Genomic DNA, 27,756 nt, shown 5'->3' with positions numbered 1-27,756 from the left:
CGAAAATAGCCTAAACTTTTGACCTTTTCCGGAGACTTCAGGACGAAGGGGGAAAAGTGACGCGAGAACTCCAACTTACACCGCACCTGCGCTTCCCATAGTTGAGGAGGTCGGAGCGCCCTCTAACCCAACCGGCTGTGGTGCCTGCTTTGGAAGACCCTTGTAGCAAGCTCTCCGATTGCTTTGTTCCAGACGAATGTGGACCGGCGAACGGACAGGAAATTGTTTTCGACCGTGGCGCGGGTTGATGAATGATGGCCGGAGAGAGCGCTTGTGCATCGCGTCGCGCGGCCACGTCTCTCTCTTTGTCGAGCAAGCGGCGCAGCCGTCGTCACGGCCATCAGCGGTGTCGGAAACAAATTAGTGCGCGCGCCCTCCCGCGGAGTCGCCTCCCTTAGGCCAGCGGCGGCGCGCGCTGCAAGCAACACTACTCCATTAGGCCACCACCGCCGCCCGTGAGCTCTTCGTTTCGTTGCTGAGGGCTCCGTTCGTTTTGCGCTTGTGGCGGGTTCAGAGTCTAAGGAAGCGCACCCCTGCCCGCTTTTAATGAACTTGTAGAGAGTTATAAATACAACGGAGCTTCCAAGCTCCACTTAAAAGGAAAAAAAAAATTAAAAGCACACCTAGGAGAATAGGAGCGAGAACAAACGGTAGCGGACCGGATGACGGCACGCTGTGCGCGGATGCCTTTGATGACGTCACGCACTCGCATATGCGGCCCTGCCTGCGCCGCAGATAGGCGCGTAAAACGTATTGGGAGTGTGTCTTGGCAAGTGTGTAAGTGTGCATTGCACTAGAAAGATACACGCGACTCAGCTTTGCCATCCGCTTTGAGACATTGCTTGTCCTGTAAGCGGCGTTCCTTCGAGAGACCGCCGTGAGCCGCCACTCGCTCGGCGCATATTTACCAGCTCAACATTCTGCGCCTTTTCGACGATGCACGTTGGGCTTGCGCAGCGATTTACGCAGCTCTAAACTCGCATTGTCGGCGCAGCATTCATAAAAAAAAAAAAAAGGATAAGCAACGTGAAATAGATGTGAACAAGTGTGCCCCCTGTGCACGGGTTTCGTTCACTGGGAAGCTTCTTGTACACTCGTGCAGTTATTAGCCGTTGCATTCGACCACTTGCCCTCCCTTAGTGTGCACACACCTGTGTAGGTATGTGCACGATGTCTAAGAAAGCGATAGGTTGGCGCCATGGCAAACGCCGAGTGTTTTCATACATAGTCTATATGATATATTGGGTGTACACACTGCGCCCCAGTGTCATTCATCGCATAACCAATAATCGACAGGATACTATACCCTTCGGTCGTCGTATATATGACCAGATAAATTCGTTCTCTGCGCGTAGATCCACTGGTATCGCCAGTGTTTCGCCACCGCTGCCAAATTCGCCAGGCCCTAAGGCACACTATGCAAGCTTGCAGCGTTTGCGGGGTTACCCTCCGAGCTATATATATATATATATATATATATATATATATATATATATATATATATATATATATATATATATATATATATATATATATATATATATATATATATATATATATATATATATATATATATATATATAGTAAATCTATCGAGCAAAAAATTTAAACAAATCTTTTGTTTTGACCAGCACAATACAATGTCATTTAGAATGTGTATGACGCAGGGTGAAGAGAAATGCACTACCAACTGAAAAGCCACCGCATCTCAAATAAATCCGGTAATTATTTCAGCTTCAAAAGTGTTTTTGCACACAGATTCGACAGAACAACAAAATATTGTTCGTGAAGGTGTGCACAGTCTTTGTTTGATATCTATACAGTCATATGTGACAGACAGTGGGATAGTGGCTTTTGATATTGAGTACTGCAAGCTGCGAATCTCATCTGCACGTAACGCCCACAAGCGACAATAATTACCATACTCATTTGGTATGTATGGCAAGTGAGCAATTAAGCCAAGTAAATTTGTAAGGCAAATTCTATTCATTTAGAATGAATTCTGATGGTGGGGAGGATATTGTAAATATTTGCCATCAACCATGCGGTAAAAAATGTCCTAGGAATTGTTACAGTCAACGTTTCAACAAAACGCTGTTTTGATTAGTGGATAACGAAGGTATAATGGGAACGACAACATATTTCGTAGCCTACTTTGATGATGGTCATCTCGAAACTGCTTTTGCTCTAAAAGTGCATTAAAAGTGTGCACACCCCAAAACTTCAAAGGCACAATTTCATAAATTCCATATTGCGCTGTATTCGCGTTTCTGCGGTACGTATAGGCTCCTGTTCGGATTGTTTCTCCGGCGCATCAGCGACCGCAGATGGTGTTCTTCTTGAGACTTAAAAGTTTTTCGCCACGCTCTCTGCTTCTGCACGGTGCCACTTTCGCTGTAGAATATATAATAATATCTGGGATTTGACGTGCCGAAACCACGGTATGATGATGTGGGACGCCGTATATAAAGGAAGGAACCGGACGCATCGACAATCTGGTGCACTGACTTCGCACAGTCACAGGCCCTGTACGATTTAGCTTCTATCGAAATGCGACCTTCGGGTCAGCAGCTGCGCACCGTTAAGCGCTAGGCCACCGAGGCGGACGCTGTCGCTGTCTGTATTCGCGTTGTTGCTCTCGGCGCCCTTCCCCTTTGTTAGCCATGTATGTACATGTTTCTTTACGCCTCTGACAAACGTGCGAGTTCCCATCGAAAGTCGACTTCCTCTCACAAGTTTTGCATCGCACGTCTTGCACGCCCCTACACGCGCTCTGAACGTGGGGCGAATCCGCATACTTCATTGTTTAAGCACGACTACTACACTATGCTCCCGAAACAGGAGCTTACAACAGACACCCGGGCTTACGCAGCGCACTGGCGCGCACACACACTAAGACGTCATGTTCTACGCGCGCAGTCATCACGCTAAACCACGCCGAAAAGAGCGGGGTCAAGAAGCGCCCGCCCGCCAGGGTTCACGCGGTACTCCCGCCAAGCCGCCGCAGAGGTCGTGATCCAGACAAGGCAAGCTACAACGGCGGAGGGCTGATAACCTGCTCGCCTGCCCCTCTCTTCGCATCGTTCATTTTAGCGGCGGCGGGTCTCTTCAGCGAAACCCCCCATCCTCGAGTCCTAGGAAGGAGAGGCTATTAGCGACCAGGCTCATTAACCCATTGAGGGCGAAACCGCGAGCCTATTAAAAAGCCATTTCTCACGGCCACCCGGTCTCCCCTCCGCGGTGTACGATGCCCGCTGCCGACACGGCGTGCTCTCGTCAGTTGATCTTCTTCGGGAGTGGGAGCGCTTCGTGCCACTCTTCGCGCGCCTATCGAGGTCCGCGGGGGACAGCTTCGTTGGTTTTCTTCGGCAGGGAGTGGCCAACGTTTCAGCATCACTCACCTCACTGATTAGAATAACCGTACTCCGTAGCAGTGTGGACACCCGTTATTAGGATTTGCGCAGTGCTAAAGCCTTCTAACTGCGCTTAATTGATGCAAACTGGTGACACCAGAAGAAAATGTCACCTGAAAAAAATGGCAAGAAAAACAAAAATTTGGCTATACGGGGTGAGCCCAATTTTGGAGGATCTTCGTTCCTAAGTGGTGTACTTCTGGTAGGCTTGTTTCTTTATACAATAGCGTATTCCGATTGCGCGTATTCCAATTCCTACTCCGGTCGGTCGTTGCGACAAGCTGGAATGGAAGGCTTTTGGTTGGAACATAAGAATGAAGTGTGGCAGCTTGGGCTAGTTGGTATGGCATGACGATAGTTATAGCGCGAAAACAAAACGACGACACAGAGTGTCCTTCTTGTCTCTGTGTCGTCGTTTTGTTCTCGCGCTATAACTATCGTCATAAGAATGAAGTTGCCAATACGATGTGAGGTTCCAGGGAGGTTGCCCGTAAACGTGTGAAACTGGCGGCGTGAATGACGTATCATTTATAACTCATGGGAATTCGTGGCTGGAGCAGCGAGACACGCACGCTTGTGTTGTGTCGTCGTCGAGGGTCAGGAAGCCTCGCCCGTGACGAACTGCACGCCGCATGGGATTACGGTAATGGCAAGGCCCTGTTGAAACTAAGCGAGGGTCAGACTGCAGCTGAAACTTCTTATTCGTGTACTTCGTACGCTATTGTACTTCGTACGTGCTTCGTACGTGTACTTCGTACGTATTGTACGTACATCGTACTTCGTACGTGTACTTCGTACGCTTTTGTTAAGTTTTGATATCTTGCTTTGTTTGTAGAAAAAAAAAAGTTCGAAATGTTCCGTGACTTGCTCTTTCGTTATTCATATTTTAGCTTTTTCATTGTAATAACATAGGAGGTCCCGCCTGCGGTTTACTACCTTGGGACCTCCTCCTGCATACTTACTCACAATGTACACTTCTGATGCTTATAAATAAACATTGATTGATTGAAACATTGATTGATTGCTTGTGTGTGGATGCCTCCTAGATATATACGCTTATGTACGTACAATATTATACGAGTCCACGACCATGGTCCCGCTAGGCACGGAATTATTGAATGGTCCGAACAAAGGCGGAGCAGCGTTTTTAGGAAGCACCAGGAGCATATTTCTTCTTAGCGCATTAAAGATGTTCAGAAGAACCTCGGGATGAATTCATGTAGCTCTTTGTTCGTAAGTGTTGTTTATGCATAAGTCCGTTTCGCACTACATGTTCGACATTAGGACATTACCCCTTTTTAAAATGACTGCTCAAGCGTTGAGAATACCCTTCGTATCTTTCTTCCACCCCTCTCTATTTTTTTCTGGAAACGTGTGTCCTTGTTTATGCAATCGAGTTTAGTACCAGGGATCCCACGTGGCTCACAGGGATCCCACGCAGGTACCGGAAAGGAAGAAGACAGGGATGCTAACCATAAAGAGTTCCAGACGGCTACCCTACGCTGGGGTATTAGGAAAAGCGATTAGAAAGATGAGAAAGAGAAAGGAGGGTGAAAAAGGGAAGAGGGAGAAGCAGTGAAGGCACTGCAGCGCAACTCAGAGGCGTTCACACCAAGGAGGATACATAAAAGTTTTATGTATCCTCCTTGGTTCACACAAGCCCGTTGTCCTCAAAAAGCACGGAGGGCTTTCACTGCCCTGTGGACTAGAATACAAAGGAACGGAAGAGCTTACGGGAGCGAGCAGCTTTGGGGCCGCGGCACTAAAATTTTCTGTTAGAGAAGTGCAATTTTGCGGACAAACTAGCCTTTGGGTACTCAAGTTCTTGTGCTATTTTGTGCAATCCCTTGCTCTGTTTGCCAGCCGCGCGGGAGGAGTACATACAACAGAACGCAATTGAGGCACTGCGCCGTGCTTCCTACCGGGCTGCAGAAATTAGGTGCCTTTCTCCTCTTTTAACCACCACCACCACTAAGACGCTTGGCATCCCTGGCATCAAAACTCTCTAATGTCGCAGACAACTGTACATACGTATACGCTTGTCAAGCATTTCACCTGCTTTCCTGTGCATACGTTGGTGCATCGGCGAGGTAAAGGCGTGCTAAGAATCACAAAAGCTTGCGCGTCGGTTATACGCCTCGACTCAGCGTAATTTGTTCTTGTCCCTTTTAATTTATGGCGCAGACGTCAAAGCTTAAGCGAGCATTTTGCCGTTGTCACTAAAAGGGTCATGATCACTTGTTGGGAGACCGGTCGCTATAAAACTTTTCGCTCGAATATCGGCCGTAACAATCGGCCTAATGTCCGCAGGCAACTAATTAAAGCCACGAGATGGAAAACAGGCCGGTTATGGGTTGGTTATCTAACAAGCTATTTAAGCATTCTGGGCATGAATTTACTAGGTTAATTCTTTGCAGGAATATTTTATTGCTTTTTCTTTTGCCTTGACTTCTGGGAAGACGATTGCTGGACATTTCTAGACTTCCATGATTGCAAGGTAGGCCGACCTGCGCGTAGTATGTCTATATGGCATGCATGTACATTTTTTTAAATTTAGTTTTAAGATTTAACTTAAAGTCATCTTCGCACAAAAGTTTGCCTTTTCACTTACGTCCTTGCTTCTCTCTCTCTCTCTCTCTCTCTCTCTCAGATTTTTGTGGCTTCAATTTCTTAGTTAATGTGCGGGCAAAACTGGCAAGCTTCATTCATTTGTGCAGCTGTCTAGATAGCAACGACGACATCGTTATGGGAGAAAGTGTCAATTGAGTGAACGGCTTTTGTCTGATGCAGAGAGAATCGTGTACACTAAAGGATGTTCTAAAAGAGCACCGACATACTTTTCAAACTACCAACATTATGATTCGCACAGCGATTTAAGTCGCAGTACACTGGCAATCTAACGGACACTTCGCCGACCATCACCATCATCATCATTAGTCATACCGCAGGAAAAATGGCTCTCTCCCGTTCCACCAATCAACCCTGTCATGTACTTTCTTCGGCGATGTTACCCCCGCGAACGTCTTAACCCAACTTCGTCTACCCCTCGCGCGCTTGCCCTCTATTGGATTCAATTTTTTTTACTCGTAATGGTCAGTGGTTATGCGCTACATGCCCTGCCCATTCTAAGTTCTTGTTGATTTGACTAAGATGGCCTTAACACGCATTCCTAAAGGACATCCTAACAAGCGCAATTTCAGGACATCTTGGACAAAATCAAGAAGAATTGGTCATGGCCGACAAACGCCTTCATTGTACAGGTTGAGGATCACAATTTGCCGTAACAGATCAAAACGGGGTATAGGCATTAACGGTAATAACTGTAGCATCAATCTACAATTTAGCTGCAGTAATTAACTAAAACGCCTTGAAATAAATGAAAAACATAAAAGACAAGGAAACAAAAAACTGAGCGCTTTGCAGGCGTCACCAGTGACCGGTCACTAAACTCCAGTCAAGTGTGCGTTCTTTGCGAGAGGCGGACCCTTCTCCTATGTTGCAGTCTGACTGAAAAGGGCATTACAAAAAAGCACGGAGAGAAAGAGTGAGAGAGAGATGAAAGGACGTCCCGTACTTTGCTCCGGACCACTGCTTACAGTCTATGCCAATCGTCATGGGCACGGTCGTTCACGCGTTCCATCACCGCGCACACCTTGAATTGTTTTCTTGATACTTTTTTTAGCCGTGTTTGTTCTACGAGGTTCAGGAAGAGGAAGGGGGAAAAAAGGAAGGGGGGAGAATCACCAGCCATACATTTTTTTCTCCCTTTCCGTGCTTTTGTTGTATTCCTTTCTTGTGACCGTTTTCAATACCAGCTTATGCTGCTCCTTTTTTTAATTTAACATACAGGTGTATATTGCTCCGTTATCGGAACAAGAGCATTAACTTGTTTTGCTGATTTTTCTTTTTTAAAGAAAAGGGTACCTTTATTATCGTCGTTTTCATGCCAGACTCATCTTTAGCCACTCCTTCCATCACATATATGTGCCTAAAATGCGAGCGATAAGCACAACGAGAGAGAGATAGAGAGAGAGAGAGAGAGAGAGAGAGAGAGAGAGAGAGGAGCGATTGAGTCAAAGAAACTGTGCAAAAACGTTTAAAAAAAAGAAAGAAGAGGCAAGGAAAACGTGGAATGCCCACTTCGCTTACCGGCTGGCCTTGAACGCAGTTTCACGCCTTACCACCACGCGCGCGCTTGCCAGGTGTCGCCTCGGTCCGCCGCTCATGTTTAGCAGCTCTATCCGAACCTTTCGAGATGTGTTTACAAAGCTGGGGCTCGCTTTACTTTCGTCTATGTTAGCGTATGTCTTCTCGCACGTCTGCCACCATCCTGCGAGCTCTAATATCTATAAGTATAATGATATAGTGCGTTGAAACTTGTGGGCCACGCCCGAAAATACCCGTGTCGCACGGACGCACTTGGAAGGCATTCCAGTCGACGGCCCTCCAAACGCCTCAACTCTATATCGACTCAAAGGAGTTGTGGCGCGGCTATACATGGCAGTTTCGAAAGGACGCGTCCAATAGTTTCGGTGTTTCTCGCAGAACTTGTATGACGCTGCATTACTGCATTCTTTTTCATGTCCCCAAATATGATACGGCATTAAATCAAGCTAAAAGCGCGAAATTTCCTTATAGGCCTTATTTGACCCATGAGCTTGAAAACATCGGCGGTACCATGACGACGCATAGTGCCAAAAGGATATATAGTCTATCCCGGAAGTAACGTAAGGGCAGAAAACCTGACAAGGGTGCGACCTAATGCAGTGAGAGAGTCTAATAAGTGATTAGAAGCAATGTTTATTGCACGGGGTTTATCATGTAAATTAAAGGTAAATAAAAGGTGATACCCAATCTACTGAGAGCGTTCAAGTAATGTAATAAATGCCTGACGAGATCATGGGCTTTCGGCTGTGCTTTTATTGTTGTTTAGGCGCAGACAGGACTGCGACAGCCCGACGAACACAGTTTCGTCACTGTTGACAAAATTACTTCATTGAGTAATGAAAGTACGGTAATTTTTTCCAAAATATTGTTGTGTTGTTAGACACAAAACACTGAATCCAACAGACACTTAAGCCAAGTGAAGCACTGGGGACATAATTTGACCTTTTATTCTCTAGTGTTGTTAATTATTACCTAGACAGAAAAGCTGTAAAAGTAGACAAAACGCACTTAGTAGTCTCAGTTAGCGCTATCTACAAGCACACCATAAATGTACGCGTATTCTGTGAATGTTTATCATTCAATTATGCGGAACAACAATGTCCCCACCGGCACTGAATGACGGCTCAAGATACAATGGTTATATATACCAAGTGGCCCGTCGGTAGCACTTCATCCCTGAGGCATTTTACACTCTGCTACGTTGCATGCGTGCACCGTTGGGCACGTGCGCCATCTAAGGTGGTGTCATCTGTATTCCGATGTCCACTGATTGGTTTTCAGTGATAAGGGTGTTTAGACGATTAGCAACTTCTTACGATATCAGCGCTTTGATGCGTAAAAATGCATTTTTTTCTTTAGCGTAAATGTGTTAGTTTTAGACACGGGTAAAGTCCCCTAAGGGTGAAAACTTTGCTGGGCGTTCACCCGACTAACATTGCTTTTGGAGCTGATGTCTTTCTTTTTCATATTTGTACAAGGCCACCCCCTCCCCGCTACCTTTTGTAAGACTTTTCCTGCCTTCGCTGTAGAGAGAAACCTCGTTACAACGAACACTATAAGTAGGTAATTATTTGTTATAGTGAACTAAACCCAAACTTTGGTTGGTCACGTTTAACTCGACATCTGTTTGTTTTTTTCGTAACGAGAACAAAAACGCAAGAGTCGCCACGACATAGGCTGTTACAAAAAACTATTTGATTCACGTGACGCGCGATACTCTAAAGGTTGCATGAAAATCAGAATAAATATTGAAAGGCGATTCACGTTCTTATGACCTGAAATATGGTTGCGACGTCTAGAAAAACGTTTCAGATGTGGCTAGAAAAGTTTCGGAAAGGAGGAGGATGATTGAAGAAGGAAGGAGAGGGAGGTTAGCCAGTACTCAGACCGGCTGGCCACCCTGTAAAAGAATAAGATACTGAGAACCTATAGAGAACCTCCGGACGAGTGCAACTGCTAAACGTGGGCGGGTCACGGTGACCCAACCATTCGCAGTTTTCAGCGAAAAATAAAAGTACAGGGCCTGTTGTGCCTGCACATAAATAAAAAAAAAAAAGATTGCACAGAAGCGAAGTGAGCCTTAGAAGAAGCCAGCTATAAACCCTTCCATGGCGTGCGTGACGTCATGTATTGCATCCATCATCATCAACCAAGGTTTTAGCCGATACAAATTATTCAGTTTCATTTCTAAGCTTAAGAAAGCTGATGTAGCTCGAGCCACGAAACATTACCGCTAAACGTGGTTTTAGACGCTCGCAAAGCAAGCCGCAGCTTGTTACGTCACGGCTCGAGAGTGTGCCAGTGTTGCTAGACTGTGACATCACTAACGTGTTATGACAATATTATTATTTAATTAGAGATAAAGTACTTGACCAAATGAGCTAAAATATGGTGAGCTTGTTTGTTAACGCACAATGATTAACCCACATAACACGCATTGTGATCGAAAATTCCGCGTCATGGCAATATATCAGTAAAATAACGCCTTCTTGTCCCTAGACACTCGAAAACTTCGCTGTGTTCTGTAACGAGCATGCGTCTATGTAATGAGTATGTTTGCACGAGCCAGAATGCCGATTTCGTTAGAGACAATATTTGTCTCTCCTGCTGCAACGAATATCGGATATAACAAACTACTTCATGATCTTGACGCTGCTTTGTTACAATAAGAGGTTTGACTGCATTTATTTCCTACCTTTTTTTTTCTGTATCTCTAGGAACGCGTACTCTACAGCGTGTGTTACGCCGCCGTTATTTATCTGAACGCTTCCCCTGTTGCAATATTATCTGCCTTTTCTTTAAAATATATATATATATATATATATATATATATATATATATATATATATATATATATATATATATATATATATATATATATATATATATATATATATATAAGAACTTGAAGAACTTTTGCGCCGGCCACTCATAAATGTGAACGAAGTACCGAGGTCAGCCAACGGAAGAACAACTTTGAACGGTCGAAAGTCCTGAATATCAACATCCATACTAGCCAAACAGTCTTGCTAATCTGCTTTATTGCGTAGTTGAATTATGCTTCCAAAAACTCGACGAATCATTGCAACCCCCTCCAAGAAGAAATAACGACGGATGCTGGATTCTATAGCTTTTAACAGTGCTTAATGGCATTCGATATACGTTACATTACTTTTACTTTTTTTTTCGTCAGCTGAAAACTGCGTAATAAGGTTCGATACGAACGGAGGCGCAAGCGGGAAATTCGTTCGCATGTTGTTGCATAATGTCTTATCACGCTGCTCAATCAAAGCCTTATATGTTCAACCTTAGCCACGCTCTTATATTTATTTGTAAAACACTGAGAGCGTTATTTTTCTAAACAGATGTCTTCAAACTAGCACTTTACATTGGAACTACTAGGCATACTTGCTTTAAAAAAGTGAATTGTTAAAACATGCAAGGCGGTCAAGGTTGTTGTCGTAGGACTTAAAACGGGCGAGTCCGTCGTGTTTCGTCTGTTTGTTCAACATATACGCAACAATGTTCAAGTTATTCTAGCTTCTTGATCCTGCGCTCCGTGCTTCTGTATCAAACCGTCGCTTCACACTGACTTTGTGAACGTGGGGATACATACTATGGTATCGGCTCGCAGCATACATTTGCGTGGCAATCGATTTCATGTGGTTTTTAGTCTGCTTTTTTATTATTCTGTGGGCATGCCTGCACACAAAAAGAAAGCATCCCGCAGAATCAGAAACATGAAAGCCGAACTTGAAAAGCCGATCAATTTCGACCGCATTGGTATCCTCAACATGAATCTAACTGTAAGTACACCTCATTTGTTTCATTTCCAATGTTATCAATATGCAGCGCCCTGCGGCCGTAATATATGCCCGAATTACAACACCATAAACTCTTATGGGCACAGCAGCTAAGCTATATACATACGCATCCAATTATTAAGCGCTTGCTCATTTGGAAGAAAACAGAGGATGTACACGTCACACACGGTGAATTCTGGACGATGCTTCAAAAAAAGAGAAGAAAGCCCATCACTGACCGCGAACAAAAGGAACGAAATTCGCGGAGCCAACTGCGCGATTCCCTGTACCGTAGCCAAAAACTTCAACCCAAAGCTGCCCATTCCCTGTTGGGTGCATTTTTGACCTATTGGATGGTAAACACGAATACTTGTCGTTTCCCTGTCGAATGTGGTGGTGGAAGTGGCTAGGAGGAGAAGAAAGGCGCCTAATTTCTGCAGCCCGGCAGGGAGCACGGCGCAGCGCCTGTGTCGAATGTAAGCGCTTCGATACATACGGGGTGTCCCAATGCTGTGCGCCGGCCTCTTTCCTCGACCAGCTCCATCTTGGGTGCTTGCTCATTCGCGTTCAATAGAGTAACGTGCAAACGATCGTGAACCCGCGGGCACCACAACAACGTCCATCAAAACGTACACCCTCAACTCTAGCAGGAAGCGGACTTCGGGACGGAGAAAATAAAATAACTAAAACGTAGCCTCCTCACACGTGGGTGCGCTGCTAACGAGCACACATACCAACCTCCGAGTTTCTGTTTAGGACTGACTAAAAGATGCACCCGCGCGGCTGTGACCTGCGGGATACGTGCGACGTAAAAGCCGCTAGTGGCGCCTCTCGCGGCGCCGCAACCAGGCTCCGCCGGGCACCGTTGTCACTTGCGCCCGTGTGCGCGCGCGAGACGGTTTTCAAAAAAATGGGCCTCATCACGGACGCCCAACGAGTGCGGTCGTTTACGAGACAATGCGAATAGGCGCTTGTGCGAAAAAGGACTTTGCAATCGCTCTGTGTCAGCAATCGCGAAAGGGTGGCTCTCTTTCGTGTGCTCTCCTTCGCCCCCTCGCTGTTTTTCCCAGGCATACTGGAACCGGCGTCCTTGCCGGCGCGTTTCGGGAAAGAACTCCGGTCGCTCGGCGTGAGGAGGCCATAGAAGAATAGTCACGCTGGCTTCCCGACCGCAGTGGCATTAGCAAGGTTCTGCGTACCAACAAACTCCTCTTGTAGAACCCCACGTTCCGGAAAAAAAAAAATTAAAACTGTCCAACCTCGGGCCCCGTCCACTCCCCTTCGCATCCCCAATCAGTTTGGTCTTCCCACGCCTGCTGCGTGTGCGTGCGGCGGTTTGTTTTGTTTGTTTGTCCGGTCTCACTCACTAACAAACAAGTACGCAGCGCTGTCATTGTTCGCCCCAAAAGAGTTCGAAGTAAGCAGTCGTACGAGCTTTTGGTGCCCGCCGCCGGAAAAGAGGCTTACAAGAGAAGTCAACCGCATGCTCGAAGACACACAAACGCGCGCCAGCAAGAAGTGGGTAGCCAGTGGTCTTTGCAAGAAACAACTGTGACCGGGCTTTTCTCGCATATCCCCGTAGCAAGCTCGTCACCGACTTTTCCTCTCCGCGCCTGTCTCGCGACGAATCGACCACGTATATGAGCACACCCACCGTTCAGCAATTTGAACGATCGGGCAGTCGAAAAGCCGTCAGCGTGAAAGTGTTCCCATCCTGCTCGGCAGCGGGCATGAAACTCTCGCACGACGGGGGCGCCTACTTTGAAGCATTCGGTCCCCGCTTTTTTACCGGGAGCTGGACAAAAGGGACAGCAAAGGGCAAGGGATGCCGCGGTTTCACGGTCAGTCCGTACGTCCGGAACCGAAAAAAAAAAAAAAAGAAAGTGATCGACGACCACAGTTTGACCTGTTACCATTGCTTGCTTGATTGGCCTGACTCATCTGTTTGTGTTGTTGTATGGCGTCAGTTAACGTAAAATAACACGAAATTCGTGATGTTCACGTTCATTGAACGATTCTGTGTGTGACAAAGTATTGAAGGTGTACCTTTGTGTGTGTGTGTGTAGATGGTGTCTGTGTGTGTGTGCACATGGAGACATCCCAATAAGAAGGCTGCCAACGAGTTGCTAGCGAATTAGCCTCCTTCAGTGCCAACATTGTCCTTAGTTCTCGCAGTGAAGTGGCAACAATAAGGCAGATTCTGCGATCGTCCGCTTCGAGCGCATTGGCGCCCCCACAAATATCATAGTAGAGAAGTGAATACTGTAATTCTAACAAAAAAAAAAATGCCGGTTCTGCCGAAGCACTTTCTTATAACGCGTATATTTGGGTCGAGATTCAATGTGCTTTGTGAACATATGGATCCTCGCTAATGATCCGCTCTGCAAATAAGCTGTCACTGAAGCCCTACAGGGTTGTAGCCAGGAATTTTTTTTTCGGGAAAGGCCCACTTGTTGAATACCTTGAAAAATACCTATTTTCATTATTTGTCCTTGGTAAAGCACCTCCTTCATCCCTAATGTGAAGGGAAGAAAGGGGCAGGCCCATAGGGAACCCCCCTGGTTACAGGCCTGACTGGAGATATGCCGCATTGAGAGATATGCTCATGCTCCGGAGTGTAACCAGATGCGCGTTCTCGAGGGGTCGACCATTACAAAATATTCAAATGTAAAAGCATTCGTCACTTGATGTAAAAAAAAAAGGCAAGGGGAATGCTAGCGCTAGTATTATGTATTCGGAAAGAACTTGATGACCTGTTTTTTGTTATAAACGACGAAAAATAATGAACACGCGTCTCATGTGCGTAAGTGGCAGTTGTCGTTACTCGATGCATGATATAAAATGCAAGAATAGGACATGTAGTATGTATACAAAATAATACAGCCATCCAGCTAAACCCGCTCGAAGCCACCACCTCATTACAGCATACTGTAATAAGCTTGCGATCCAGTAACATCTCGTTTTCTTACAGCATACGCTGTATGATACTTTACAGGTTCACACTAGCGTGGGAAATGCTGGCGGCACAAATTTCTACTAAGCAAACGCAAGGTTCATTGGTTTCATTGATATACACAAAAGCACGGGATGGGACTGGCATATTGAAACAACGCTGCAGTGAAAGGCGGGAATGGCTTCTTTGCAGTGTTCATTTCTGGCGAACGCTTGCAGGGCCGCAACTATACATGTGTGGCCTCAGGGCACTTATTATCTCCCGTAACAGTTTCCACCAGCCCCTTAGGAACCGGGCGCGTATATATATCGTGACACTCTTCTGTGGCATATCCCCCCCCCCCCCATCCCTTTTGACAGCGATACCATGGCGCAGCCACACATTTCGTGTTCCCTTGCCACCCCCTTCTTGTGTTTATTTCCAAGCTGATAAACGCGTTCGTTGACAGCCCGCAGGCGCCGTTTCTTAATTCGCTTCCAACTGTCTCGCGGCCATTTGGGCCACAGTCGAGGCGCGGCCGGCTAAATGGGCCCCAATTACACGAGTTGCTCTTCGCCGTGCAGCGGCCGGGCGGCGCGCACCCATGCGTCTAAGCGGCCGAATTAGGCCCACTCGCTCTCACACATGGGGCCACGAACCCCGATCGCCCCACGCGAGGGGACAAGCGCGAAACATGTCCGGCACAGACACTGGATGGTCAGGGATATGGCATATATAGTTGCATAGTTGCCATGCACAGGAGACCTGTTTTGACGTCAGCTGGCTGGCAGTGCATACAGGTATCACGGACAGTTAAACAGAGTTGTAACAGACAGCCTGTTTCGAAGCGCTACGCACAAACACGGTATCAGTGAGCGTATAAGCTGATCTGTATTCGTCAAGCTTAATAAGGTAAAGAAATCGATAATTTTAGGTTTCGCTCCTAACCTACCGTCTTCTCTTGTCATATATGTTGTGCATCTTGGCATACAACAACGTCCAGTGCATGGCCCTGCATGCCGACCACCGCTCGCCCCTGAATGAGATAGCTACACACCATGATAGTCGCATGCGCGACTCCCAAAGGATCTCTCAAAGCCTATTTGTCATTGGCCGGCACACCGACTTCTACAATGGACAGTTCTTCGGATGGCTTTGTATCTAGGCTAGCGAAACGCGATCTGTTATACGACTATATACGCCAGGTCCTGAGGAGCAGTCAGCGCATGTTCCTCGGCAGCACACACAAAGCATTTGCCGGCAAGCAACGCGAGACTATGTCGTCAGCGAATAGCACATCGCGATGCGCCAAAGAGGTGTTGCGATAAAATGACGCAATACGTATACCACAAACAGTAGCAGGACATATGTTTAAAAGCTCGCATGCAGACACTGACAATAATGCGATGTGAAGCATCGCTTGAGAAAGCCGCTTAACATTTGGCGAATTTTGACGTTACTTGGCCCATGAACTGTCTGAGGTGCGTGTATAACTTCGCCTTTGCACGCATAACACGCGAGGATAACAGAGAAATGGGACCTATTAAATATGTTTCTTTGCTTTTTAAGCGAGGTAGTGACGGGCGCCTACACATGCGATCTATAAGCAACACATAGTGTACAGTCGACAGTCTCACAACGCGCCAATAAGAGCGCTCATTATGTAAGGCAAAAAAGCCGCAGAGTAGAAGAATCGGAAGGCGAATTTTATTCAAATGAAAGTATCTGGAAGAGTCTAAATAACCTGTTTCTTAAAGTGCCACATGTATCAAGGAAACTTGAGCGAAACTTCTAGTTTTCAGCTAATAATTAGTCGTTTTTTACACAGGATCTGATTAATAAGAGTGTCCCAGACAAATGTTACTTTTTTGTCAATTCGCGCCAGCGGATGTCTTTATTGCGACGGTAGACGAGAAAGCACATATACATATAACAATATTATACAACTAAGTTGTGGAGCACAAAGTTAGACAACAGCGTGTTAAACAAGCTCTTCCCTCAACCGACGTCTTGGTAAACAGTGTAAGAACAGTCTAATATATTTCCACACCGAACCCAAATGCGCGAAATGGGACTGCCTCGAAGAATTGATATGTTCATGACTTCATTGTAACTGACACAGTGTATATACTCACGACATATGAGAGAAATGTAGCGCACTGTTAATGCTACGGAAAACCGAGAGAACGTGGATTCATCCAAGTGGCTCGTTGATATCATGCTACATGATTTATCGGCGTCGAACTCAGGCGGGAAACGGCGCGGATTGAATCATGTATCGTAATATGCTCGCGACCAACTGAATTTCTTGTTCCCTATCTCGGCTCTGTGTCGCCATCCAATTGTAACTGGCCGCATAAAAGGCCCCACGCATAGAGTACCGGGTTGATATTCACTGTCAGCAAACTGCACAGATATATACACTCCGAAGAAAAGTGATGCCATTGAACCACGAAAAACATCTGAAGCTTCCTATCTCTATCTCCCGTAACCTGAGCTCTTTCTCTGTCAAGGCTTTGGCCCCGCCCCACCACGGTGGTCTAGTGGCTAAGGTACTCGGCTGCTGACCCGCAGGTCGCGGGATCAAATCCCGGCCGTGGTGGCCGCATTTCCGATGGAGGCGGAAATGTTGTAGGCCCGTGTACTCAGATTTGGGTGCACGTTAAAGAACCCCAGGTGGTCAAAATTTCCGGAGCCCTCCACTACAGCGTCTCTCATAATCAAATGGTGGTTTTGGGACGTTAAACCCCACAAATCAATCAATCAATCAATCAAGGCTTTGGCCCCACTGATATATTTATGAACCCTAGTGATGGACCTTCTATATTCAGTTCATTCTATGAACCCAGAAGTATTCCCGTGGAACCAACTCCGCACACCACTGCCTTACTTTTGCCTACAAGCGCGACTACAGCAGTGCTGTTGGGTAAGACTATAAGGTGGTTATTTAGCATAACCTCCTCAGGGGAGGAACGATGCTCAAAGAGTTCACGTATCTTCACGGCGACCACACCGACCACATTTGCCCCGACAGGGGTTCTCAGAGAGAGGCTGTCGCCAAGGGAGGTTATTCGCGGGTCCACGTGCATACGAGACGCAGACAGAAAAGAAAAAAAAGAAAGATGTGCCGCTTCGCGATGCGCCTCCGGGCGCGAGCCATTGTCCGGCCGAAACGTTCGCCTAACGACCCCTGCGCGTCCTGTGTTCCTCGGCGTGGTCACCTGTCCGTCGCCCGCAGCAACGGGTGTCGCTTGTCTGTGTCCCCAACACACACTCGTAATGCTCGCTCGGCGTGATTCGGTCATGTGAACTGGGTTAATCTTGGGAGCACGAGGTGGCGCGCGGTGCACTGTGTATGCCTGTCAAACTCGAAACGGTGCAGCGTGCGCCGTTTTCCTCCAAGCCGAAGCGATCGTTTTAGAAACGTCCGTACGCGGGGTTTCTTTTATTTAAGCGCGTGTATACGCAACGCGACGCTGTCCGTGTGCGGCTGGGAAGCGAGCCCTGTTATTATACAAGGTTAAAGCCCCCGTCTGCGATAAAGGATTCTACGCGGAGGCATCACGTCTGCTTGACGTGCATCTATCCCGAGTTAGGAATGAGAGGCCGTGCACTAACGGGGCTATTATTACATGAGCGCCTGTGCGAAAAACAGTCTGCATTTAAAACGGAGCGTCCCGCAGCCGCTCATGCGTTCACACCGACGAACGCTGCCGCTGATAACGATAAGAAACCACGACGCCTTATTGGGCTTTCGCTGCGCTTTGTAAGCCGTAAAGTCGAGACAGTTGAACTTGCTAAGAGGAGTTGTGTGTTGATGGCAATATAAATGTACTCCCAGTTTTTTCATTTGAATACCCGTTCTTCCAATGATTCTCACTCGTTTATTTATTTTTTCAAAAGCCTAGCACTCGTGCCTCCTTTATACGGCGCGTTTTTAAATATCAGCGATCAATGTAAGACTGACCCCAGTTTTAGCAAGTGCGTTCTTTGTCCCATGATTTAGCTTGTGGGATTGAGGAAAGCAGTGCGCCTAGTATAACACAACGAATTTAAACCGAGACGAGGTTTGAAGGTGTTGCTTTAATTCTTCACATTGCAACACGTACTCCGGTATATATAATGTAAATATGCATTGCTATCGTTTCCCCCAATGCAACTTAAAACTGTCGCCTGCCCAGCTAGTCTTTGCGTCCGATCACATAAAGATGTCGAAGACTGAAGGGAAGGGCGTGAAGATAGCTTCAGCTATATTCGACCGAATTCGCCGAGGCAACGAAAAGAACTCTGATCGGTCTCTCATCTGACGCAACGGCTTTCAGAGCGTGGTCTAATGTGGTTATTAAATATGGAATGTAACCTTGGATAGGTTGAAAGCGCCACTCTGAATGTTTCCTCTTTGCGTACAAAAGTGCTAGCCGGAGATATTTGCAATATGCATTTGATGCCGTAAAACTGATTAGCTTATTTGAGTGTTTAATTAAGTGCTTCGGGTATCAATTACGCGTTTGACGTAAATTCAGCATTCGTAAATTCATAAGACGTTCAGGGGTAAGACACACCTCGAAGAAAAGAACTGGCTTGAAGAATGTGTGTACCTGGAACCGAAATCTCGGCACCGATAAGTTGACGGCCTTTGGGGCATGGAAAACTCGACATTTCAGAATGTCCCGTTTCCTCCTTTAGGCGTGTAAAGGACAATTATACCTTCACATATGAACACATATCTGTTAGGTAATAATGAATTGATTTGAACGAAGCATGCACATCAATTGGGTTTAACGGTTAATTTTACGTTTGAGCCTACCGTATACGGTGCCAACAGATGAATTGAAAGATATCAATGTCACTAAAGGCATCAATGCCAACAGTTCCATTTCTGTCTAAAGGTATAATTTTCGAATTTATTTATGCATGCGTATTTATTAGTATCTGGGGTTTTACGTCCCAAAACCAAGAAATGATTACGAGAGACGTCATAGGGGAGGGCTCCGGAAATTTTGACCATCTGGTGTTCTTTCACATGCGTCGATATCGCACTATACACGGGTCTTTTCGCCTCAATCGAAATGCACCGCGCCGGACATGTAGGCGTGCTCGAGCAACACACACGGGTTGATGTGAAGATGGGGAAGGCTGCGAAGTATGGTGGCGTCAACTTCTCTCTTACCTTTAACATATATTTTGCAAGTTTGTGATGCCTTATATGTCACTTGTATAGCATCCGAGTAACCTTTCGCGCAATGCAAGCTAAATAAATTGTCGGAGTATGGCGAATACAAATGGGGTAATTGTGACCAACCTTCTATACAGAAACGTGTAGTATACAGTAACTCATTGCATCGTCAGCAGCCCGAAATTTGAGCCCATCATTTAAAGCATCGGACGTCAGGAAGAGACGGACCGCTGCATTGTTTCCTTTCGGCGTCAACAATGCCCGCGATCGAAGCGAAAAAGATGTCCCACTATGGGACGCCCCCAAGCATACGAAAGGAGGCGTGCACTCATACTGGACCATGGTTTCGTTTAGACGGCAGTAAATGTATAAGGGCATGCCTCGATGTTCAATATAAACAATAGAGAAGCGACAGCGAGAAGGCAGATATACTGCTTGATGGGCAAGCGTAAATATATATGCCTACTCTTGCACTGTCACATCCTCCTCCGACGCACACGATCATGCAGACGGCTACATGCAATTTCCCATGCTTTTACGCTGAACAGCGGCGCAATGCGTAGAGTGCGCCCACTGTTGCTCCGACTATTGGCTGCGTCACATGGTGTGACCATCGGGAGGCGACCGAGATTTTCTCTCACCGTGGCCGTCGTCGCGGTCCGAGTGCCTCGAATAGCTGTCGGCCGGACTCGGTGGCCTGGGCATGTGGTGGTGCGCCATGGGGTGGAGCGGGTGGTGCTGTCCGAAGGGCATGTGCACGAGCCCCTGCGCGGCGGCGAGGCTAGCGGCGGCAGCGGCGGCCGCCGCAGCCGCCGCCGCGGCTCCCTGGGCACCGGACTCGCTCAGGATGTCACGGATCAGAAAGGACGGGGGTGCCGGTCCGCCGGGCATCGCGTCGCCGTCGTGCTGCTGCCGCGAGCACTTGGACTGCTGCTGGCCCGGTGACAGGTCCACGGTCATCGGGCTCGTGGTCTTCGCCGCCACCCTACGTCCGTCGACGCGCAGACACCGTCGCTCCTCGCGCGGCTCGGTTGAACCAGTCCACCCCCACTGGTCCAAGTGAGGCGACGTGCTCCCAAACGACGACGTCCTTCCTGCGAGCTGTTCTCCACGAGGGATCCCGCTGGGCGCGAACGGGCCACCGTAGCCGCGCTGCGTGTTAAGCCGTGCCCGTGACAGCTCCAGCCGTGGTCGCCGATTTCAGGCTGCGCGGTCGGAAGCAGCTGAGCGGAGTCCGAACGCCCAACAGTTTGTACTGGCCGCCGTCGATTGTCCGTCGGGTTGAGCGTGATGTTTCGTGGCGGGTGGTCAGTGAGGGAAGCCGCGCACACCACTCACTCGCAGAACTACCCGGAGGTCGGGGGAAAAAAATACGAATATCGACGCGCAGCTCCCGTGCAGGGATCACGGACAACTCGCCGCCGAGTGACTGGCCTCCGGCACCGATCCGGTGGATCCGCCTCCTGGCAGGGGCGGTCTTTCAGTCCCCGCCCTTCTACGCCAACGTCATTTTAGCCGCCGTCCAATGGAGACGCGGGTTTGTGCCTCTTTCGCACAGGCGCCCGGCGTTACACGCGTGCGCAGCCGCTCAATTCCCGCTCGGCGTTCGTTTCTTCCTGCTATACTTTATCGCGCGCAACGCACATGGAGGTGGGATGTCAAAGGAGGAGGAGGAGGCGGTGGTGCCGCTCTTCAGCTCGCTCTCCTCTAGTGGGCAAGCCGGCGTCTCTGCGCGAAATAAGCGGTTCGTTTTCGGTGATTAGGAAAGCGCCGCACCGATAAAACAAACACACGTTTCTTGGGAAGTGGAGGAGAGAAAGGAGGGGAGGCATTGGGCGCGTGGGAAACGACAACAACAACAAAAAAGGTAGAGCCTGAGCACTCGACGGAGGGTAAAACGAACGGATAGACAAGAAAACTTGACAAGAGTGTGAAGCGAAGAGGAAATATATTGAAGACCGGGCAGCAAGAGCCGGGCGCGCGAGGCATTTTTCTTGCTCGAACGAACTGCAGGCCAGGCAGCGGCTTCGCAGAGAAGCCATCGCCGCGCAAAACGGTAGGCGAGTTCACGGCGTGAGGTGGAGACACTTGATTCATTAAAATTTATCAAGGAGCTCATTCTGCATGTGTCTTCTTTATTCTCGCATCGGCGTGCGGGGCCGGTTCACCCTCGCGCGAATCTGACGCGTTTCCCTAAGTACTTTCCGACTGCAATATTAATTCGTTCCAGCCGATTCACGCTGTCTTTTTTTTTCCCCGCTTTTAGATATGCCATACTCATTTTCCTCCTGCACGCAGCGCTTCTCTCTCTCTCTCTCTATCCCAGCAGTCGCGCGGTGATATGTTCGTCGGGCTCACCGCTGTTGAATATCGTTCTTTTCGTGCTGTCGAATCGACACTAATGCCAGCTGGGGAGGGGCTGGGAGTCGCTGAGGCGAGCGTGGCTAACGAGGCCGCGGAAGGAGGAGAAGAAGGCGCCGACGACTTGTTTTAAACGACCAGTTTAGGTCGACGGCGGTTCGCCCACTCTTAATTAGTCGCGGCAGCCATGCAAAGGAGCGGAGTCTCGAAAAAGCTCGCTCGCCCTTCTCGCGTGCCCGACCGACTCGAGCGTAAGTGAGAGCGGAGAAAGAAAAAAAAAAAAGAGGGTGAAGTGGAGAGGGTTCCCGGCGCAAAGTGGAGAAAGCGAGTGCACTTGCTCGGCCGGACGTGTTGCAAAGCGCGAAGAGCGAGCAGTTTGTCTTCGCTCCTTCCGCCCCCCTATTTATTTATTAATTTCTTCCTTTCGCTTGCATAGATAGTTCTCGTAAAAGACGCTGTATCGCAGTCGTGTCGCGCATTCCCCCCCCCCCCCCCCTCTGCCCTTAAAGAAGCTCTCAGCGCCTTTTGTTTGGAGGAGACACCGCCGAGGAGTCTGTGTGTTTTAACCGGGTCGTTAGTCTGCACCGCTCTCTTGAATCCGGCCGCGAGTGTATAGAAATCGCGTCGAATGAATTATGGTTTGGCTCGCGCGTTTATGGGCTCGGCGTGGTGTCTGGAAGCTCGGAATAAACGTGCCACTCATAAGCGCGATACTGAAAGCGCCCGCGGATATGAGCGTTCCCGTTTCCGGTCATCCCCCCCCCCCTCGATTGTCTTCATTTGTTTTATTTCTTTTTTCTCTTTCAACCTTTGAGTGCCACTTTGGTTCGAGAACTCTGCTACAGCTCCTGGTAACGGTCTCTTATTGAAATTAAGGCACCGACACGCGTTATTAATGAAGCGCTTTGTGTAAAGAACCGAGCGTTACGTCTGAGACGCTGATGGGCAAATATATATACGCCGCTTTGATTCGGCTGTTTGCCCATGGCTTCTTTTGGCTAGACATGCGCGTGAGTAATGGTGGTCGGCGACTCGGCCGGACGGTGCGTTATGTGGCGTCTGTATACGTTGGCAACGAGCTAAAGAACGTTTGTCTGCGCTGTGACATAGCCGGCCACGTGGATCACTTGCAAGACGTGTCACGAGCGGTGGCCGTGCCACGCTCCTTGCCGTGGTTCTCGGCTGTGAAGTACACTGAGTGAAGTACGCGAATGGCCCACAAAGTAAAGCACTGGTACCTGCAGCTACATGAGATAAGAACCGGTCAGCTATGCGTAGTGTTGCCATTTCAGCGAATAAAAAAAATGGCTGTTAAAGAACAGCAGTAGTATCCGACGTGGCGGATTCAGTGTTAAAGGGTGCTGCTGGTGCCTGGAGGACGCAGGATCGACCCATGCCGCGATGGTCGCATTTTCGGTGGAGGTCAAGCTGCTGTAGAGGCCCGTGTGCCTAGATTTATGTGCACGTTACGAAATCTAAGTATTGGAAATTTTCGGAGCCTTCCATTGTGGCATGCCGCCTAATCATATCGCGGTTCTGTCATTTATTTATTTCAGAAATACTGCCAGCCTCACACATGAGGCCTTAGGCAGGGGTGGGTGATACAAAAAAGGAAAAAAATATGAAGATACAACAGGAAAGAAAACACTTCACGTACAGCTACACCATCAAGAACTAGTGCATCAAAGTAAAACGCCAGTACTGACACAATTGTAGTGGTTTACGCGGACAAGTACAAAAAAAAAACATTTCTCAGAAGATATTTCTCAGAAGATATTAGCGGTGACACCAAGGTAAACATACGCAGACCTAAACCTTCCGCATGTGACAAAAGGAAGCGAATGCGTGACGTCAGCATGCACAGAAAATTGACGCGCGAAACGGCTCAACAAGCCGAAAAAGAAATCATACTCGGAATTTTAAGCATCTTTTAACATGTGTGTAAATCACTGTTGAAGTAGCCCAATAAAGGAGGTGACTTTCGGACATATGAACTAGTGCCTAATCCCAGGACACGACTTATTAAAGCTTGTGCTATTAACTCAATATAAAAGAGCAAACCCCTTATAAGGACAGACATGCGTATGCACTGCGAAACTGCTTATGCACTGCGGCTGTTTTTTTTTTATTTAGTATACGTGTTCGATGTAGCTCTGATAATGACTGTTGCATTCATATATCAATGTGCCTGTCTCGGTCGTGTGCACTTACGCTGTGCACATTAAGGTATTATTATTATTATTATTATTATTATTATTATTATTATTATTATTATTATTATTACTATTATTAATAATAATAATAATTCGTGTTTAAACAGCCATTGTATACCACGCAAAAGGCGGGAAGGCAGTTAGTGAAATTTTTAATGTTTCCATCTACACCGTCAGCCATCAAATATTCATCTGCAGCTTCTTGGCAATAGTAGTTCCTCAATGCCGCCATAGCACTCCTTCTCAGCATTGTAGGCAGCTTCCAAGTGGCTGCAGGTGCCACATAGTACAATCCCGGTGAGCTCTATGTAATTTCGGGGCCGAGATAGCCTGCGGGGTCGATTCTCGTGAACCTTCGTATATCACCTGCAAAATACCAACAGCCAATATAGCTTGGAAGGTATTTTCAATTAATTTTGAAGTTTGCGTGAGCGACCGACTTCATAGCGCTATATAGACACCCTCGGAGGGGACCCCGAGAGACCCCCTACTACCCTCACGTCACCACGCTGAGATAAAAAAAAAAAACAAGTTATGATGACGTCATAGCGAGTATTTTTATTTTTATTTTTCCCGCGTTAGTTCCCAAAGTCTATATTTCTCGGCGGCTGGTTGCGAGTGCGTGGCCGTGGCGCACGCTTGGAAAGTTTTGTTTTGGCGACATTGATTGATTGATTGATTGATTGATATGTGGGGTTTAACGTCCCAAAGCCACCATATGATTATGAGAGACGCCGTAGTGGAGGGCTCCGGACATTTCGACCACCTGGGGTTCTTTAACGTGCACCCAAATCTGAGCACACGGGCCTACAACATCTCCGCCTTCATCGGAAATGCAGCCGCCGCAGCCGGGATTCGAACCCGCGACCTGCAGGTCAGTAGCCGAGTACCTTAGCCACTAGACCACCGCGGCGGGGCGAAATGTTGTTTTGGCGACATTCCAGTCCCGTCTCCCATTCGAAAGTAATTCTTGATGCGGACCGTGCGGAAGTACGTCACAGTTCTGTGTGCTGACGTGGTCAAGAGCCGCACACGCTATATAGGTGGCGACCATTGCACCCAGTTTTTGGAACTCGCTCAAACCGAAACTGAAACGGATTGATAATGAGGGGCCTGTAATTAAATTATCTGTCGCGTGTTGGAGCAAACCATGTGTTGTGTCACGACTAACAGGCCCCCAGCCACACATTGCAGCTGAAAATTACGAGGCCAAAGTTTTTGTGTCAGTACCCTTTTAAGTTCTTTGTTGTTGTTTTGCACGCACGCCAGATTTCTCCACAATTATTTACGTGATAATAATAATAATAATAATAATAATAATAATAATAATAATAATAATAATAATAATAATAATAATAATAATAATAATAATAATAATAATAATAATAATAATAATAATAATAATAATAATATTATTATTATTATTATTATTATTATTATTATTATTATTATTATTATTATTATTATTATTATTATTATTATTATTATTATTATTATTATTATTATTATTATTATTATTATTATTATTATTATTGTTGTTGTTTTTGTTGTTTGTGCGATAACGCGTGGTATAGCAAACTTATATACCACTTTCGAAATATAACAAGCATATAATATGCATTGATCCCGATTGGCATTGCAATATGAAGCCGTTGCTTGATGTGCTATGGAATGTACGTGTATAAGGGAGGCCATAAATCGGCACATGATGCACACGTCAGTGGGTTTCAACTGGCAGCTTCAGCGCGTCGGCCGAAGAATCGCGATGAAGTCTCATGCAAACTTTAACCCGCGCATTTATTTTGCAGATTGCAGAGTCACAGCAAGCTTCCCACACTTTGAGGCACCAACAGAAAACTGCAAACCGAAGTAAGCGGCCGCAGTATGACCCTGTTAGGGTAATTTCCTTTCATACCGCGATGCGGCAGCGTATACACGCGATATAATATGCTCTCGCGAGTAGTCGCAAAAATGCGAGGAACACGCATGAGACGCAGCGAAGAAGTTTGCAAATAAGCAAACAGCTAAAATCGCGAGAGAAAAGCCCAACGCTGTCTGTCCGCGGCCCAATTTAGTGCACAAAGGCACGTTACAGGCTTTATCGACAGCAAGACGACGAAAAGGCTCGACGCTGCCCCGAATCACCCTAATTCGCGATTCTTACAACACCAGGCTCGCCACTTCGGGAAAACAGCAAGTGATCACGCATCGTATATAGAGTGCCTGTGTATCCACGCACGCACCAGCATTTCGTCTGTGCGAAGCCCCTGGCAGTGTGAGTCCTTACACGACGCGCATACAATGGATTCATCGCTGTTGGCCGCTCTTCGGCTGACTATAGAGTCTCCCGTAGGCATGAAAGCACGCCTTACTTCCTATAAGCTCGATTCATTGGCTCTCGCCTCGCAGTTTATTTCACACTGCACAACTTTTCCGTGAGTGTCATGACGCCTGCATGCTTCGTCGTGCATTCGATGAGTGCATCGCCCGAAGCGATTTTGCACGTTATGTCATCGTCACGCAACTCGTATGTGCTTCCTTATTACGCCACTTGAAAAAAAAAAATTCGGTGCTTCAGGTAATTTCCTACTCTTCGGCTAGCTTCTCACACTAGCTATAAGGAGGGAAGGTGTTTAAGGTTCGGAAAGGGCGTTCCTCAATGACTCGATTGCTCGGTGGCAGCGCGAAGGAAGAGAGCCGTTGTCCGGTGAAGAGACGCTTTATTGCGGCACTCACCCGTCTGCCCGTGTCCAAGCCCTCCGCCCTCTCTTTTCACATTCAAACACCCTCTTTTCGACCCTCGGTCAAACAAAGGGTCTGCGCACAAGTCAATTACACGTGGGGACTTGCATCACCACAACCAATTGCAGGAAACACATTCATAACAGACACTGCATTGATAGAGAAGACGTTACCCACAATGCATCACGCGAGGTGATAGATGCTCTGCGCAAGGCGTGTTGTCACACTGTCTCCCATGTCAGCTCGTGTATCAGCTAATATCCATCGGTAGCCGTTCCCAGCAGTGATGTTCCGTTCTACGCCGAAGAACTCCCATACAGAGAAACGAAAATTCTCTATTTTGGGAATTTTTTTTCCACCAAACATTGACGAAATTCCCAGCGTATCTTCCTGTATAACAGTACTAATTTCCGCCCCCATCCACGTGCACACATACTATAATTACAAGTGTCTGACGTACTGGCGACTTTTGAAATCATACTAGCCCCTCCACTGCCGCACAGCGAAAGCATGACTTTATTAATTCATGTAGCGTTAGTATACACTGCACATCGTGGGCTTCAAGTGTAACACCAATAGTGAACTAGAAATCGCTCCGCGTAAATATCAGAAACAAATCTCAAAGGCTATGCTTGCGGGGTCCATGCGGCCAGAACCGATTACCGCAGATGAAGGCGCACTGTGGCCGCTAATTACCGGTCGTCATAAGGGAGTTTAACCGATTCCTGAAATGTCCCGCAATATCACAAAGATTAGCTTTTTCTCTATGGCTCAAAATGACAGGCGAAAATTCCCCGAAAAAGCGAAAATTTCCTGCACGGAACACCACTGGTTCCCAGGCTCGAGCTCCATCAGCTCTCTCACTAAACCTCTCTTCGTAGAAGCCGCCATACACACAGCACTCGGTAATGACGTATCGTGAGGGGGGAGAGGGGGGCAAGCTCAACCG

The 27,756-nt window shown here is 47.3% G+C and overlaps 1 protein-coding gene across 1 annotated transcript in view; it reads right to left on the bottom strand.

The window, feature by feature from the left end:
• The window catches only part of LOC119161951 (uncharacterized), a 46,927-nt gene extending 26,030 nt beyond the window's left edge, over positions 1–20,897 (bottom strand). Inside the window, exon 1 of the mRNA XM_075881608.1 lies at positions 20,133–20,897. Coding sequence (XP_075737723.1) covers positions 20,133–20,451 — 319 coding nt within the window. The 5' untranslated portion in view covers positions 20,452–20,897. The remainder of the gene's footprint in view (positions 1–20,132) is intronic.
• Between the last annotated feature and the right edge of the window lie 6,859 nt (positions 20,898–27,756).

Source organism: Rhipicephalus microplus, chromosome X (assembly GCF_043290135.1).
Source record: "Rhipicephalus microplus isolate Deutch F79 chromosome X, USDA_Rmic, whole genome shotgun sequence".
Classification (NCBI taxonomy): Eukaryota; Metazoa; Arthropoda; class Arachnida; order Ixodida; family Ixodidae; genus Rhipicephalus; species Rhipicephalus microplus.
The sequence above is the reverse complement of the archived record's forward strand: the minus strand, read 5'-3'. Positions and strand labels throughout refer to the sequence as shown.